This window comes from Schistocerca americana, chromosome 5 (assembly GCF_021461395.2).
Source record: "Schistocerca americana isolate TAMUIC-IGC-003095 chromosome 5, iqSchAmer2.1, whole genome shotgun sequence".
In the NCBI taxonomy this organism is placed as follows: domain Eukaryota; kingdom Metazoa; phylum Arthropoda; class Insecta; order Orthoptera; family Acrididae; genus Schistocerca; species Schistocerca americana.
In genome coordinates this window covers 287,199,196-287,215,543 of record NC_060123.1, presented here as the reverse complement: position 1 = coordinate 287,215,543, position 16,348 = coordinate 287,199,196, and the positions used below count along the sequence as shown (strand labels likewise).

The window sequence follows — 16,348 nt, the reverse complement described above, 5'->3', positions numbered from 1 at the left end:
AGTAGGAATTAAAATGCATGGAGAAGAAATAAAAACTTTGAGGTTCGCCGATGACATTGTAATTCTGTCAGAGACAGCAAAGGACCTGGAAGAGCAGCTGAATGGAATGGACATGGTCTTGAAAGGAGGATATAAGATGAACATCAACAAAAACAAAACGAGTATAATGGAATGTAGTTGAATTAAGGTGGGTGATGCTAAGGGAATTAGATTAGGAAATGAGACACCTAAAGTAGTAAAGGAGTTTTGCTGTTTGGGGAGCAAAATAACTGATGATGGTTGAAGTAGAGAGGATATAAAATGTAGACTGGCAATGGCAAGGAAAGTGTTTCTGAAGAAGAGAAATTTGTTAACATCGAGTATAGATTTGTCAGGAAGTTGTTTCTGAAAGTATTTGTATGGAGTGTAGCCATGTATGGAGGTGATACATGGACGATAAATAGTTTGGACATGAAGAGAATAGAAGCTTTCGAAATGTGGTGCTACAGAAGAATGCTGAAGATTAGATGGGTATATCATATAACTAATGAGGAGGTATTGAATAGAATTGAGGAGAAGGGAAATTTGTGGCACAACTTGACTAGAAGAAGGGATCAGTTGGTAGGACATGTTCTGAAGCATCAAGGGATCACCAATTTAGTATTGGAGGCAGTGTGGAGGGTAAAAATCAGAGGGAGACCAAGAGATGAATACACTAAGCAGATTCACAAGGATGTAGGTTACAGTAGGTACTGGGAAATGAAGAAGCTTGCATAGGATAGAGCAGCATGGAGAGCTGTATCCAACCAGTCTCAGGACTGAAGACCACAACAACAGCAACAGTAAATGGCTGCAAAAACACACTTGACCTCTTAGCAACAAATAATCGTGAGCTAATAGTGTGTGTCAAAACGGATACAGGAATTGGTGCACACAAGGTTGTCATAGCGAGACTGAATATTGCAACTCCAAAATCTTCCAAAAATAAACAGAAAATATGCCTATTGAAAAAAGCAAATAAAAATTCATGTGACACCTTCCTGAGAGACAATCTCCACCAAATAAATTAACAATTGATGGAGCTGATCACCCTTAGTACACAAAACTGGTTTGAACACTGTTGCAGAAATAATGAAAAAAGCAGCCAAATTTAAATGAATGCAAAATCTCAAAGATTGGTTGTCTTTTACAGAAGCTTGAAATTTACCATGGACTTCAATGCGAGATGCTTATAATAGTTCCCACAATGAAACTTTGTCTCGAAATCTGTCAGAAAAATTCCAAATAGATTCTGGTCGTATGTCAAATATGCTACTGATGGGACACAGTCGATGCCTTCTCTGCACAAAAGCAATGGAAATAATATCAAAAACTATGCTGCCAAAGCAGAGGTACTTAACACAGCCTTCCAAAATTCCTTCACCAAAGGAGATGAAGTAAATATTCCAGAATTTGAATCAAGAACAGCTGCCAGCATAAGGAACTTAGAAGTAAATATCCTTTAAGTAGTGAAGCAATGTAAAACACTTAATAAAAGGAAGTCTTCCAATTTAGCCTGTATACCAATTAGGTTCCTTTCAGAGTAGGCTGATTCAATAGCTCCTTACTTAACAATCATATAAAACTACTCACTTGACAAAAGATCCATACCCGAAGACTGGAAAGTTGAACAGCTCACACCAATATTCAAGAAAGGCAATAGGAGTCGTCCACTAAATTACAGGCCACATATATTGTGTTCAAACACTGTGAATTACCACGAAGAGAACTGTCAATTGACACACAGTCAACATGGATTTAGAAAACATTATTCTTGTGTAACACAACTAGCTCTTTACCCACACGAAATGTTGAGTGCTATTGATAAGGGATTTCAAATTGATTTCCAAAAGGCTTTTGACACTGTACCTCACAAGCAGCTTATAGTCCAATTGTGTGCTTATGGAACATCGTCTCAGTTATGTGACTGGATTCTTGATTTCCTGTCTGAGAGGTCACACTCTGTAGTAATTGATGGAAAGTCGTCAAATACAACAGAAGGGATTTCTGGCATTCCCAAAGGCAGTGTTAGAGTTCCTTTGTTGTTCCTTGCCTGTATAAACGATTTAGGAGACGATTTGAGCAGCTGTCTTAGGTTGTTTACAGATAATGCTGTCATTTATCATCTAGTAAAGTTATCAGAAGATAAAAAATTGCAAAATGATTTAGAAAAGATATCTGTATGGTGCGAAAATTGGCTATTGGCTCTAAATAATAAAAGTGTGATGTCATCCACATGAACACTAAAAGGAATCACTGAAACTTCAGGAACACTATAAATTGGTCAAATGTAAAGGCCGTAAATTCAACTAAATACCTGTGAATTACAATTATGAACAACTTAAATTGGAAAGAACACGCAAAAAATGCTGTAGGGAAAGTGAAACAAAGACTGCATTTTATTGACTGGACACTTTGAAGATACAACAGATCTACTAAAGAGACTGCCTACATAACACATGTCTGTCATCTTTAGAAGTACTGCTGCATGATGTGTGATCCGTACCAGGTAGGATTCGTGGAGTACATTGAGAAAGTTCAAAGAAGAGCAGTGTGTTATGTATTATTGAGAAACAGGAGAGAGAGAGAGAGAGAGAGAGAGAGAGAGAGAGAGAGAGAGAGCGTTGCAGATATGATACAGGATTTGGGCTGGACATAATTAAAACAGAGATGTTTTTCACTGCAGCGGAATCTTCTCACGAGATTTCAGTCCTCAACTTTCTCCTCCAAATACGAATATATTATGTTGACACCGACCTATGTAGGGAGGATTGATCATTGTAATAAAATAAGGGAAATTGGAGCTCACATGGAAAGAAATAGGTGTTTATTTCTCCCACACACTGTTACAGATTGGAATAACAGCGAATTATTGTGAAGATGGTTCAATGAACCCTCTACTAGGTACTTAAGTGTGATTTGCCGAATATCCATATAGATGTAGATGTAGATGTAGATGAAATGCGTGCAGCATCATGTGTAGTGTATCTAGTCCTCCTGCAGGTCCAAGGGTTAGAAAAGGCCCGAGGTATTCATTTCTGTCGTAAGAGGCGATTAAAAGGAGTCTCACACGTTTCGGGTTTGACCTCCATCTTTCTAAATTTTCCCAAAGAGCGAGCCAATTGAGGAAGGGGGCCTTAAATGGTGCATTGAGATCTTTAGCCCACTTTCTCATCGTCGCATTGCACTCCTGATCATTCTCCATTCGTTGTGCAAGGACACCTTCTTGGGTGTATTTTCCGCCATGCACTATCGATTTATGCTCCGATGATGACCATGGCCCCTTCTTTGCACCCCCTATCCAGCATGGTAGCCAGTCCATTATGGTGAGGCCGACATGTACCCTCTTGGTTGTAGCCCCCTGACAACACGGGGTTCGCTCTGCTGATACTTGTGCTATTAACTTCCCATGTATGCGATGGAGTAGATGCCCAGCTCCCTGGGGCATGGGCATTCCCAGCAATGGCCATCCTGCCAGGTGGCCCTTGATGAGGCTGGGTGGTGCCCATGGAGGGAGAGAGGCCCTGGTCAGAGTGGGTGGCATCAGGGCGGACGACACGCCATGAAGCGTAGTACGTCATCTCTTGCTGGTAGTCCACCACCAGCAGTCTCTAAGCGGGCAAAGTCTAACTTCAATGCTAAGAAATATGACCCCAAATCTTTCCCTTCCCTGGTCACACCATGGGATGCCAGTTCCTCTTCCATGCAGAGCCCCATAAACACTCACCAGTTCCACGCTACTGACCTGATTGTTTCTCTCATCTAGTTTTGTTATTGTTGGTCCAACTGATGTCTATTACATTTTTGACCCTCTCACTTTTACTATTATAAGTGTGCTGGCTAGAAGGCATTCTTTAGGCTGTAACAGTCTTCACGCTTAATTGAATTGGTGGTGGATGGATGCAAGTGGGGTTTCTCCCACCACACACGAACCCTGGGGAAGCCCCTCATCTGCACTGTCCTCCGTACTGAGGTGACCTATATACTTCTCCTTAAATTAGTTTTTATAGCCCTCCCAGGGGACACCGCCTTACCATGTGGACCTTCAGTGCCAGGGGGGAGGGTTTGCATGCTTTGATGAGGTCGAGAGCTGTGCCAGCAGTAGTGTAGCTACTGGCGGGGTCACCCAAGCCAGAGTGGTCTCGACTGAGGATCCAGCAAGTGTGTCTCACCCCCCCCCCCCCCCTCACCCCCTGCGGGTCCGGGGTATTCCTGCCTGTCGTAAGAGGCGACTAAAAGGAGTTTCAACCGTTTCGGCCTTCCATGTGATGGTCCCCCTTGGGGTTTGACCTCCATTTTTCAAAATTCTACAGAAGTACGAGCCTTTTGGGGAAGGACGCCTTAAGTGGTGTCTCACTGGTCCTCAGTGCACTAAGACCTTGGCACTCAGCATTGTAACGGCGTTGTAACCACACCTGCTATTCCTCAAATTGGGCCTAAATGCCTGATGGGTTGCACAAGTTACGCCCATAGTGCGTCCCCATCTGCACCTACAATCATGATGGACTTTCCATAGCACCCGAAATCCAGCACGGTAGCCAGCCCGTTGTGGTGGGGTCGTCACGTACCCTCTAGGTTGTAGCCCCCTGACAACACAGGGATCGTACTGCCGATACCTGAGCTGCACGCTCCCCACGTCGGCTAAGGAGTAGATGCCCGTCTCCTTGGGGCATCAGGACTCCCGGCAACGGTCATCCTGCCAGGTGCCCCTTGCTGAGGCTGGGTGGCGCCCGTGGGGAGACCTCCTGGTCGGAGTGGGTGGTATCAGGGCGGACGTTTCGCAGATGAAACGTCAACATGTATCGGGTCGCTCTGCGGCCGAATCTTTTAAAAAGAAAGGTACTGTCTCTGGTTCTGGTTCTCGTTCTCCTGCCCCTTCCCCCTCGGCCACTCCCTGGGAGGAAGGAAAGGCCCGCCGGCTTGGGGCGAAGTACTTCCCCCGCTATTTAGTCTGTTCTCGGACCGATGGGGGGACGTTCGCCACCTCCAAGCCCATGTTCTTTGTCCAGCACATCGAGGACATCTTCAGGGAAATTGAGGCTCTCAGTAAAATGCGTTCGGGGTCCGTTCTTATAAAGACCACCTCCGCCACTCAGTCGGCGGCGCTCCAGGCGTGTGACCGACTGGGGGACATCCCAGTGTCCATTGTCCCACGTCTGGCACTGAATAGGACGCAGGGGGTTATTTTTTCATCGGGACCTCCTGCTGCAATCTGATGAGCTCAGGGCCAACCTCGAGCGCCGAGGCGTGCATTTCGTCCGGCGAGTCCAGCGCGGCCCCAAAGACGGTCGCATCAACACCGGGGCCTTTATCCTCGCGTTCGAGGGGGACGTTCTCCCGGAGAAGGTAAAGGTGATGTGCTACCGGTGCGACGTGCGACCTTACGTCCCGCCTCCTATGCACTGCTTTCGGTGTTTGCGCTTTGGGCACATGTCGTCACGGTGTGAGGCTGAGCCCCTTTGTGGCGATTGTGGACGTCCTCTTCATGAGGAACATACATGCACCCCACCACCTCGGTGCGTCAATTGTCCTGGCATCCACTCACCTGGATCTTTAGACTGCCCCGCGTATCAGATGGAGAAGAAGATCCAAGAATTAAAAATTTTGGATCGCCTCTCTTATTCCGAGGCCAGGAAAAAGTATGAGTGCCTCCATCCCGTGACGTTGACAACTTCGTTTGCCTCAGTCGTGTCCACTCCTTCCACAGTATCCTCACCCCTATCCTGTCCCCCCTCCACCTCCTCAACCCGTCCGGGGTCTATACCTCCGCCTCCCAAATCCCTCCCTTCCAAATCCTCCTCCCTCGCGGCACCTGCCCCCTCTGCCCCAGGGGCCACCCTTCCTCCTCCTCCCCCTCCGCCACCTGAGAAGCGATCCTCTACTCAGGCGTCCATCCGGGAAACGTTCCGGACCCCGGCTTCCGAGGTCCGGCGTTCCAAAACGGACCCTGCGCATGAGGACCTTCTTTGGGTCCAGCCCACCATCCCCGTGCCTCATCAGACTTCCCAGAAGGCCTCCAAGAAGTAGTCTTTATCCCCCTCTCCACCCCGGCGCGTTTCGTCTGACGCTCCATCTGTGAGTCGCTGCTCCCGGCCGTCCTCAGTTTCGCCGGGACGCTCTGCTGCCAGGTGCTCAGCTGGCCTCTCATCGGCGAATGATGCTACCCCTCCTACGCAACCCGGGAAAGCGGCCGCAGCTGTCGATGACTCGATGGAACAGGATCCGCCTCCCGCCGGTTGTAGCGTTGTTCCCTCGAAACCTGGCCCTCCGCGGCTGTCGAGGTGATCAGCTCTTCACCCGTTTCATTCCCCCTTTTTTTCTGACTAGCGATGGCTTTGTTACATTGGAACATAAGAGGTATTCGATCCAATCGGGAGGAATTACAACTGCTCCTCCGCCTGCACTGTCCGCTCGTCTTTGGTCTCCAGGAAACCAAGTTGCGCCCAACTGACCGTCTTGCTTTTACCCACTATACCTCGGAGCGGTATGACCTCACCCCTGTGGACGGTGTTCCAGCTCATGGTGGGGTCATGTTGCTCGTTCGGGACGATGTCTATTACCATCCCATCCCATTGATCACCCCACTCCAAGCAATAGCTGTCCATATTACTCTTTCTGCCTTTACTTTTTCCGTTTGTACCGTCTACGCTCCATTGTCATCCGCAGTTAGTCGGTCTGACATGATGCACCTGCTTGTTCAGCTTCCTCCGCCGTTTTTATTGTTTGGCGACTTCAGTGCCCATCATCCCCTTTGGGGCTCTCCTGCATCCTGTCAGAGGGGCTCCCTCTTGGCAGATGTCTTCAACCGTCTCCATCTTGTCTGCCTCGATACTGGCGCCCCGACTTTCCTCTCGGACTCTACTCATACCTACTCCCACTTGGACCTCTCGATCTGTTCTACCACTCTTGCCCGTCGGTTCGAGTGGTATGTCCTTTCTGACACCTATTCGAGTGACCACTTCCCCTGTGTCGTTCATCTCCTGCACCACACCCCATCCCCACGTCCTTCGAGCTGGAACATACCGAAAGCTGACTGGGGACTTTACTCCTCCCTGGCGATCTTTCCGGACCACGATTTTCTCAGTTGCGATAGTCAGGTCGAATACCTCACGGCTGTTATCATCAAAGCTGCCGAACGTTCCATTCCTCGTACTACCTCTTCTTCACGTCGCGTTTCCGTCCCCTGGTGGAATGAGGCTTGTAGAGACGCTATCCGTGCTCGACGACGTGCTTTATGCACCTTTTGCCGCCATCCTACGTTGGCGAATTGTATTGGATACAAACGACTCCAAGCGCAATGCCGTAGCGTCATCAAAGACAGCAAAAAAGCTTGTTGGGCCTCTTTCACCAGCTCCTTTAACAGTTTTACTCCCTCTTCTGTCGTCTGGGGTGGCCTGCGCCGGCTGTCGGGCATTAAGGCCCACTCCTCGGTACCTGGCCTGACTTCAGATACTGAGGTCCTTGTTGATCCTGTGGATGTCTCCAACACCTTCGGCCGCTTTTTCGCGGAGGTTTCAAGCTCCGCCCATTACCACCCTGCCTTCCTTCCCAGGAAAGAGGCAGAAGAGGCTCGGCGACCTTCCTTCCACTCGCTGAATCTGGAAAATTATAATGCCCCCTTTACTATGCGGGAACTCGAATGTGCACTTGCACTGTCCCGGTCCTCTGCTCCGGGGCCAGATGCCATTCATGTTCAGATGCTGGCCCACCTTTCTCTGGCAGGCAAAAGCTTCCTTCTTCGTACCTACAATCGCGTCTGGACCGAAGGTCAAGTCCCCATGAATTGGCGTGACGCCGTCGTTGTTCCTATACCCAAACCCGGGAAGGATAGACACCTTCCTTCTAGTTACCGCCCCATTTCTCTTACAAGCTGTGTCTGTAAGGTGATGGAGCGCATGGTTAACGCTCGGTTAGTTTGGATTCTTGAATCTCGACTGCTACTTACTAATGTTCAATGTGGCTTTCGTCGCCGCCGCTCCACTGTTGACCACCTTGTGACCTTGTCGAGATTCGTCATGAACAACTTTTTGCGAAAGCGCCAAACGGTAGCCGTGTTCTTCGATTTGGAGAAGGCTTATGATACCTGTTGGAGAGGGGGTATCCTCCGCACTATGCACAGGTGGGGCCTACGCGGTCGCCTGCCCCTTTTATTGATTCCTTTTTAACAGATCGCAAGTTTAGGGTACGTGTGGGTTCCGTATTGTCCGACGTCTTCCTCCAGGAGAACGGAGTGCCTCAGGGCTCCGTCTTGAGCGTAGCCCTTTTTGCCATACCGATCAATCCAGTTATGGATTGCATTCCACCTAATGTCTCAGGCTCTCTTTTTGTCGATGACTTCTCGATCTACTGCAGTGCCCAGAGAACATGCCTCCTGGAGCGCTGCCTTCAGCGTTGTCTAGAGAGCCTATACTCGTGGAGTGTGGCAAATGGCTTCCAGTTCTCTGAAGAGAAGACGGTTTGCATCAACTTTTGGCGATATAAAGCGTTCCTTCTGCCATCCTTACATCTCGGTCCCGTTGTTCTCCCATTTGTGGAAACAACTAAGTTTCTAGGGCTCACACTGGACAGGAAACTTTGTTGGTCTCCGCACGTCTCTTATTTGGCTGCCCGTTGTACATGTTCCCTTAATGTCCTCAGAGTTCTTAGTGGTTCATCTTGGGGAGCGGATCGCACTGTCCTGCTTCGCTTGTATTGGTCCATAGTCCGATCAAAAGTAGTTCAAATGGCTCTGAGCACTATGGGACTTAACATCTGTGGTCATCAGTCCCCTAGAACTTAGAACTACTTAAACCTAACTAACCTAAGGACATCACAAACATCCATGCCCGAGGCAGGTTTCGAACCTGCGACCGTAGCAGTCGCGCGGTTCCGGACTGCGCGCCTAGAACCGCTAGACCACCGCGGCCGGCAGTCCGACCAAAGCTGGATTATGGGAGCCTCGTCTACTTGTCTGCTCGGCCATCCCACTTACGCCGTCTCAACTCCATCCACCATTGCGGGTTACGTCTTGCGACCGGAGCATTCTACACTAGTCCCGTCGAGAGTCTTTATGCTGAAGCTGCTGAATTACCATTGACCTACCGGCGCGACGTATTGCTTTGTCGGTATGCCTGCCGGCTGTTGTCAATGGCCGACCACCCCTCTTATCAGTCCTTCTTCGCCGATTCTCTCGACCATCAGTATGGGTTGTATGTGTCTGCCCTGCTGCCCCCTGGAGTCCGCTTTCGTCGCCTGCTTCGACAATTGGATTTTGCACTCCCTACCACCTTCAGAGAGGGTGAGAGCCCCACACCACTGTGGCTCCAGGCTCCGGTTCATATTTATCTCGACCTCAGCTCGCTCCCGAAGGAGGGTACTCCGGCTGCAGTGTATTGCTCACGGTTTGTCGAACTCTGTGCGCGCCTTGCCAGTCACACCTTTATTTACACTGATGGCTCCAAAACTGACGATGGTGTCGGCTGTGCCTTTGTCGTCGGGGCCGGCACCTTTAAATACCGGCTCCTCGACCAGTGTTCCAGCTTTATGGCCGAGCTTTATGCTCTCCATCAGGCCGTTCAGTATGCCCGCTGCCACCGTCACTCATCGTATGTACTCTGCTCTGATTCACTCAGTGCTCTTCAGAGCCTTGGAGCTCCATATCTGGTCCATCCCTTGGTGCAACGGATCCAGCAGTCCCTCCATTCTTCTGCTGCTGATGGCTCTCCTGTCAGTTTTCTGTGGGTTCCCGGCCATGTAGGAGTGCCTGGGAATGAGGCAGCTGATGCTGCAGCCAAGGCTGCAGTCCTCCTGCCTCGTCCAGCCTCCCATTGTGTCCCGTCATCTAACATTAGTGGGGTTGTTTGTAGGAGGCTTGTGTCTTTGTGGTGGGATACTTGGTCATCACATCAAGGAAACAAGCTCCGGGCAGTAAAACCGTTCCCAACTGCTTGGACAACCTCCTCCCGACCATCTCGGTGAGAAGAGGTCCTTCTGACTAGGTTGCGGATTGGGCATTGCCGGTTTAGCCACCGCTACCTGCTCTCCGGTGACCCAGCCCCGCAGTGCACTTGTGGTCATGCATTAACAGTGCGCCATGTTTTATTGTCGTGTCCCCGTTTTAGTCAATCTCGTGTTGTCCTGTCTCTGCCATCTACTTTACAGGATATTTTAGCTGATGACGCTCGAGCAGCTGCTTGTGTTCTTCGTTTCATTACTTTGACTGGCTTGTCCAAAGACATCTAACTCCTTCACTTATTTTATCTGCATCTTTGTAAGAACTTTCTGGTGTCTCCCCCCCCCCCCCCCCTCCTCCTCCCCCCCTTGAGTTTTACTAGATTCTATGTGCTCTTACTAGATTCTATGTGCTCTGACAATTGTGACTGGGTGCTAATGACCTCAGTAGTTGAGCGCCCTTAAACCCAAAAAAAAAAAAAAAAAAAAAAAAAAAAAAAAAAAAAAAAAAAAAAACAAGTCTCACACCGTAGGATAGAGGGGACTCTATAGGCTAGGTCGTAGACTCCTCTAGGGGAGCTAACCCTGAAATGAAAGCCCGGTCCTCTGGGTTGTGGGTTGAGTGAAGGATTGATACTCCTGCCTTTTAAAAAATTCATTATTGCAAATAAATCAACAAGGAATGCCAGACTGCCCCTGTGAAGACAAACTGCACTAGGGAACAGGAACATCCATTTATTGGTGCCTAAGTTTGGAACATGGAACATGCATACGCTGTTGCAAACAGGAATGATGAATGGTGTTGCAGAAGAGGTGCTAAGGTATGGAATGGGAGTTGTTGCAGTGCAGGAAGGGGAGAGATTAATAAGCGGAAATACTCCCTGTACTAGTCAGGAAAAGACAAGACAAGGGGAGCATGGAATTGGGTTTATAGCCTTCAGGGATATGAGTAGATCTGCTTCCAGGGATATGAGTCGATCTGTTGTTGCTTTCACCCCACATAATGAAAGAATATATACTTTTCATATGAATGACAGATTTCACAATGTAACCTTTGTGAATGTGTATGCACATACAGAAGAATCTTCTATAATCAACTACCGGTGGTTTGTGACAGAGTACCCAGATATGATTGATTCCAAAATAGTTCTTGGTGAAAGGAAGAGGCATTCAGCAGTGTGTTTGGTGAGGAAAGTCTGCATGATGAAACTAATAATAATGGTATGAGGGTTGCTCGGTTTGCTTCTGCAAACAATTTGAAGGCAGTAAGTACCTGTTCTCCAAGGAAAAAGATTTACAAAGGGACATGAAAAATACCAGGAACAAATGAAGCAAACCAAATAAGGCTTATATTGATATCAAAGAGGTGGGCATCCAATATGGAAAATGTGTGCACTTTGTGAGGGATTAATTCTGATTCTGACCATTACCTAGTAGGAGCCAAAGTGAGACATAAACTTGCCATGGCTGCCAAAGAAAGTAGTACGTGAGTAAAGAAATGGAATACAGAACAACTAAAAGATAGGGCTACTGTTCAGGAGTACTAGAACAGATTGAGACAGGAGTTACAAACAAAAGGTAGTGGAGATGATACAGACAAAGAATAGACCTGTATTAAAGATGCCATTAGGTCAACAGCACATGAAATACTGAGGGAAGTGAGGGGACGTAGGATGATGACTGGTATGATGATGATTGTAGACAGGCAGGGGAACAGGGGGAGGAATCAAGGCTGAAATGCTTGCAGCGGAATACTAGCTCAAACAAGGCACTGTATAATGAAAACAGAATAGAGGCAGCAAGGGTACATAGGAGGAAAAAAAAGGGAAGCCACACAGAGAAAGATAAAGGAAAAAAAAGGGAAGCCACACAGAGAAAGATAAAGGAGTTGAAAGAGCACTACCAAAGGAATGAATGCAGAAAATTCTAAAAGAGAATTAAAGAAGGATATCAACAATATAGACCAAAAATAACGGCTTGTAAGGACAAAGAGGGAAATTTGCTGAGAGATAAACAAGATGCTCTGGATAGATGGAGAAAATACTTCAGGGGAATTTTGGAGGGAAATCCTACCAGGAATGAGCAGCCACTCTATTATACCACAGATCCAGAGGAAGTACAGAAGGTAGTGTATTGTCTAAAAAATTACAAAGTGGCAGGAACTGCTGAAATAACTGCAGAACTGCTAAAAAATGGGGGAACTGATCTTCATAAGCGGAGTCACAAACTTAAGTTTATGTGGAATCGGGAATGAATCTCAGAAGAATGGACCCTAAATGTAATTCAACTAATACATGGAAAGGAGACAAAACCTGTTGTTCACATTATCGAGGAATTAGCCTGCTGGATGTAATCTATAAGATGTTTCTAGTATTATCTAAAACAGGTTGCACCATGTGCAGAAGAGATTCTGGGGGTAGTATCAGTGTGGATTTTGGCCTAATAAATCAACAAGAGACCATATATTTTTGTTGAGGCAAATACATGAAAAGGCATATGAATGTAACATTGAGCTTCATAGTCTATATGTAGACTTCTAGCAGGCCTTTGATAGCCTAGATAGAGCACAAATGCTGAATGATGTGCTGCTGCTTGGTATACCATCGAAGTATGCTTCTCATATTCAAGCAACATTGGCTGGTTCCAAGGCTGCAGTGCAAGTGAACAGAGAACCGAGCAAGTGGTTTAGGAGTCAGGCAAAGGGACGCTCTCCCTACAATGCTTCTCAATCTGCCTCTGGAAGCAGTAATGAGGAAGCTTCAGATACATGGAGGAAGCTTCAGATACATGGTTACATAGGCACAAAGTCAACTCAGATATGCGCATATGGTGATGATGTAGCATTTATTAGTAGAGAAGGGTATCACTAGAGAGGACAGCGTTCAAGCTGAAAGAAGCCACAGAACCTAGAGTCCTTTCTATAAATGAAACAAAACTAAGTGAATGAATTTCACCAAGAAGGGAAATAGCTTGGATAGACATTCAGTAGATGGTTTCAATTTTTAACGTGTGCAGAACTTTGACTATTTGGGCTCTAATATTAACAGCACAAATTTTCATGTCAACTGAAATAAAACTATACATCCTAAGTGGTAAAGATGCTTCCTCATGTTTAAGAAATTGTTGGCCTCTAGGTTATTAAATAGGCAAGTGAAGCTGCAACTATATAAGCTCATGATCAGGCCAATTGTAACCTGCAGATGTGAACCCTGGACGCTAAAAAGTGTTGATGAGCAGCATCCCAGGATGATAATGGTTTCTGGAGACTCAGGACAAATGCTGAGCTGGACTGTCTCATACAAGGAGATGACATTGTGAGAATTATAAGAAGTAGAATAATAGCCTGGCTTTGACATATCCTCAGAATGGCTGCTGGAAGAGCAGCTAGAAAGATTTTTGAATGGAGGCCAGAGACTGAGAGGAAGGCACCAAAAATGGTGCACAGATGATGTGGAAGAAGATATAAAATCTCTGAGTCTGAGAATGGCACAGAAATGTGCTGGAGAGGGCAGAATGGAGGAAACTTGGTGATGAGGCTAAAATCCACACATTGTTGTAATGCCATGGGAAGAAGAAGAAGAAATTATTTTTTCTTAATTTTTCTCATCAATATTGTTTTCAGAGCCTTGATTTTACCACTCCTACATACTTCCATAGTTCAAAGTTCTGACAGACATATCAAACTTAAGATGAACATCATCTTGACTGAGGTGCTGATGATATCTTGCTGTTCAGTTTTTTAACCCCCAACCATTCATGTGTAAAGTCAGTAAGGCTGATTACTACCCCTAAAATGAGTGAAATTCATAGACTTGGTGAATGCAAACTAAATATTATGGGTGATTACATATTTCTTTTTGTCTACTGATAGTGTCATTTATTTTGCACTTTGTATCCTTGTTGCAGGAAGCCTCTTACGTGCTCTGTCTTGATTCTGTTGCAAGCAACAGCAATCTGTATCTACATGTCTCTAAACCACCACGAGAAGGCAGTCAGGGCTATCTGTTTTTCAAGGTAAGAACTTAATGTTGGCACTCAATAAGTGTGTGGTTCATTAAGTGAATTTGAGAGTTAATAAATTGGCTATTCATATACATTCAATTTTATTCTGATATTAGATGTATTATCTTAATGCAAAGACAAAACATAACTAATTCACACATCTGACTTAAAGATTTACCCTCAAAAGAATTTGTGTAAACAAGAGTTTTTACACTCTTACTGCAAAAGAGTGTGTAGGGTAATTGAAAGAGAAAACTAAGTGGCAACAAGTGCATCTGTCAGAAGGACTGGATCTATCAGAAAACCTATGATGTTATTGTTCTAAGTTAGGTCAGTAAAAACACCAAAGCCTTCCAACCAGTTTCCTGCAGATCACATTGGCATTGAAACTGAAGACACTCATCAGAGTACTAAAACATTAAATTGAACATTTAAAAATAGATCAGTCTGGTCTTAAAAACAGTTGACTGCTCGAAGTAGCAGAGATAGCAGATCATGATGAAGTTCTATTAAATTTTGCTTCATGTATGTTTTGGAATTATTTCCTTTCGCAGCTTGTATTTATTGAGAATATTATGTGGAGAATAGTCCTGCATGATTAGGACCAGCTGATTATGATGGAAATTTGGCACTTCACCCAAGTGAAGTTTAATATCGAGTCTTCTGTTTTTAGAGATACTTGCATCATTTGATGAGAATAGATTTTTAGCTCGTGTGTGAAAACATTAAAAAAATACAGATAAATTGCTAATATTGTGTGTTATAAAATTGAGATAGGATTGCTGACCTGTAATTACTTTTGGGAGGCAAAATATTAAGTACTGCCAGTACACATACAAAAGTATGTGCAATTATCCTAACTTTTGGAACTTGAGTTCATCCGCAGGAAGGGGAGAGGGACAGGTTGGGGAAGGTGGATTGTCAAACCATAAGATATTCCCAGACCATTATTCATACCCCAAGGTTCCAGCACCTGCAGTCATCCTTTCACTTCCACATGCTCCCGCCCCACCACTGACAGAGCAACTTGTGAAATTACACATACTGCTTGCCAACTAACATGTGTCCACTGCACAGTGTTTTTTGTAGGAATGAGCTAAACTGGCTGAGTACATGAATGTAAATAGCATATACTCAGATATTCAGTAGCTAGTTAATGAACATGCCCTGCAGCACAACTCAAGGGATCTTAACACTTGCTACACCACACAGAGCCATTTGGATCCTCCCATCCTGTATTCATACTAGTTTCCGTGGCGTGCCTTCCCAAAAATCTTTGCATCCCAATGACCAATCCCCCCCCCCCCCCTCCCTCCCCCCAACTTAACTTCTGTTAACATACAATCCCCCTTCTCATTTTTCATTATTGCTTTTTGTAGTTTTCCAGTTTGTATTTTCTTATCCTCATAGTTCTTATTTGCACTGTTCATTTAATTTCTAATCTGTATTTACTTCCCCTTCTGTCCTTGTCTCTCAGCAGAAGCTTGTAAAGTATTCACCATTGGAGTGGAATAAAAGTCATATCACAGTTATTATTAATTGAGAGAAAAAAACTGTGGAAACCATGAAAGCAGAGGAAACTAAACTTCTTTTTAACAGAACACACTTTGATTCTCTCTTTAAACAGTGTCAAAGATAATATAGTTAAGTCACAAAATCAGAATAAATAAAGTAGCATTTGCCCACTTGTTTGATTCAACACTTCCCACCTCAAAATGATATCTGAAAGTAACCATATATATCATTTTTAATGTAATTTTCTTAAAAATGACATGATTCAGTATGATTGTTAACAAGAGTGCTTTATTTTTGTCTGTTGAAATGTGTCAAAATCAGTTGTCCCATCCATAATTTTCTCCCAGATGAAATGACGTGTCATGGCAGTATGTTTTGTTCTTGATTTATCTGTATGATTCTTGGAGTATATAATTACCACGTAATTGTCACGCCACACAGATGTTGACCCTCCAATCAGGTTTTAGGTCAGGACTCCTCAGAAACTCTCACTTGTATCAACTCTCTTGCACTGGGTGCCAGTGATAAATATTCTGCTTCTATTGCTTGCTCAAAGCAAGTGAACTTTGGTTCATGCTCTTTCAGTACACTGGAGATACTGCCAGTATTATCGCATACCTGGTAATACTGGAACAATCTATACAAGTAGCCCAATCAGCACCAGCGAATGCTAGAAGTATTTGACCAGTGGGATAATGTGAGAGTTAGTAATGAGCAGTTTGCTTCTCATAATAGTTCAGTTTTTACTACATCCCAATGATTCATGTTAAATTTTCGACAGAATTGTTACAACTTTGCCACCGAGGAAGCTATGTCTGGATGACTCTTTTGCTGAAGGTAAAGGGGTTCACCAACAATCTCATGACATGGAAAATTTCTTCAT

At 45.4% G+C, this 16,348-nt stretch overlaps 1 protein-coding gene across 1 annotated transcript in view; it reads left to right on the top strand.

Moving 5' to 3' along the window:
* LOC124615553 (nicalin) overlaps positions 1-16,348 on the top strand; it is a 118,670-nt gene that overhangs the window by 43,804 nt on the left and 58,518 nt on the right. Inside the window, exon 7 of the mRNA XM_047143528.1 lies at positions 13,855-13,962. Within this exon, the coding sequence (XP_046999484.1) occupies positions 13,855-13,962 (108 nt within the window). The remainder of the gene's footprint in view (positions 1-13,854; positions 13,963-16,348) is intronic.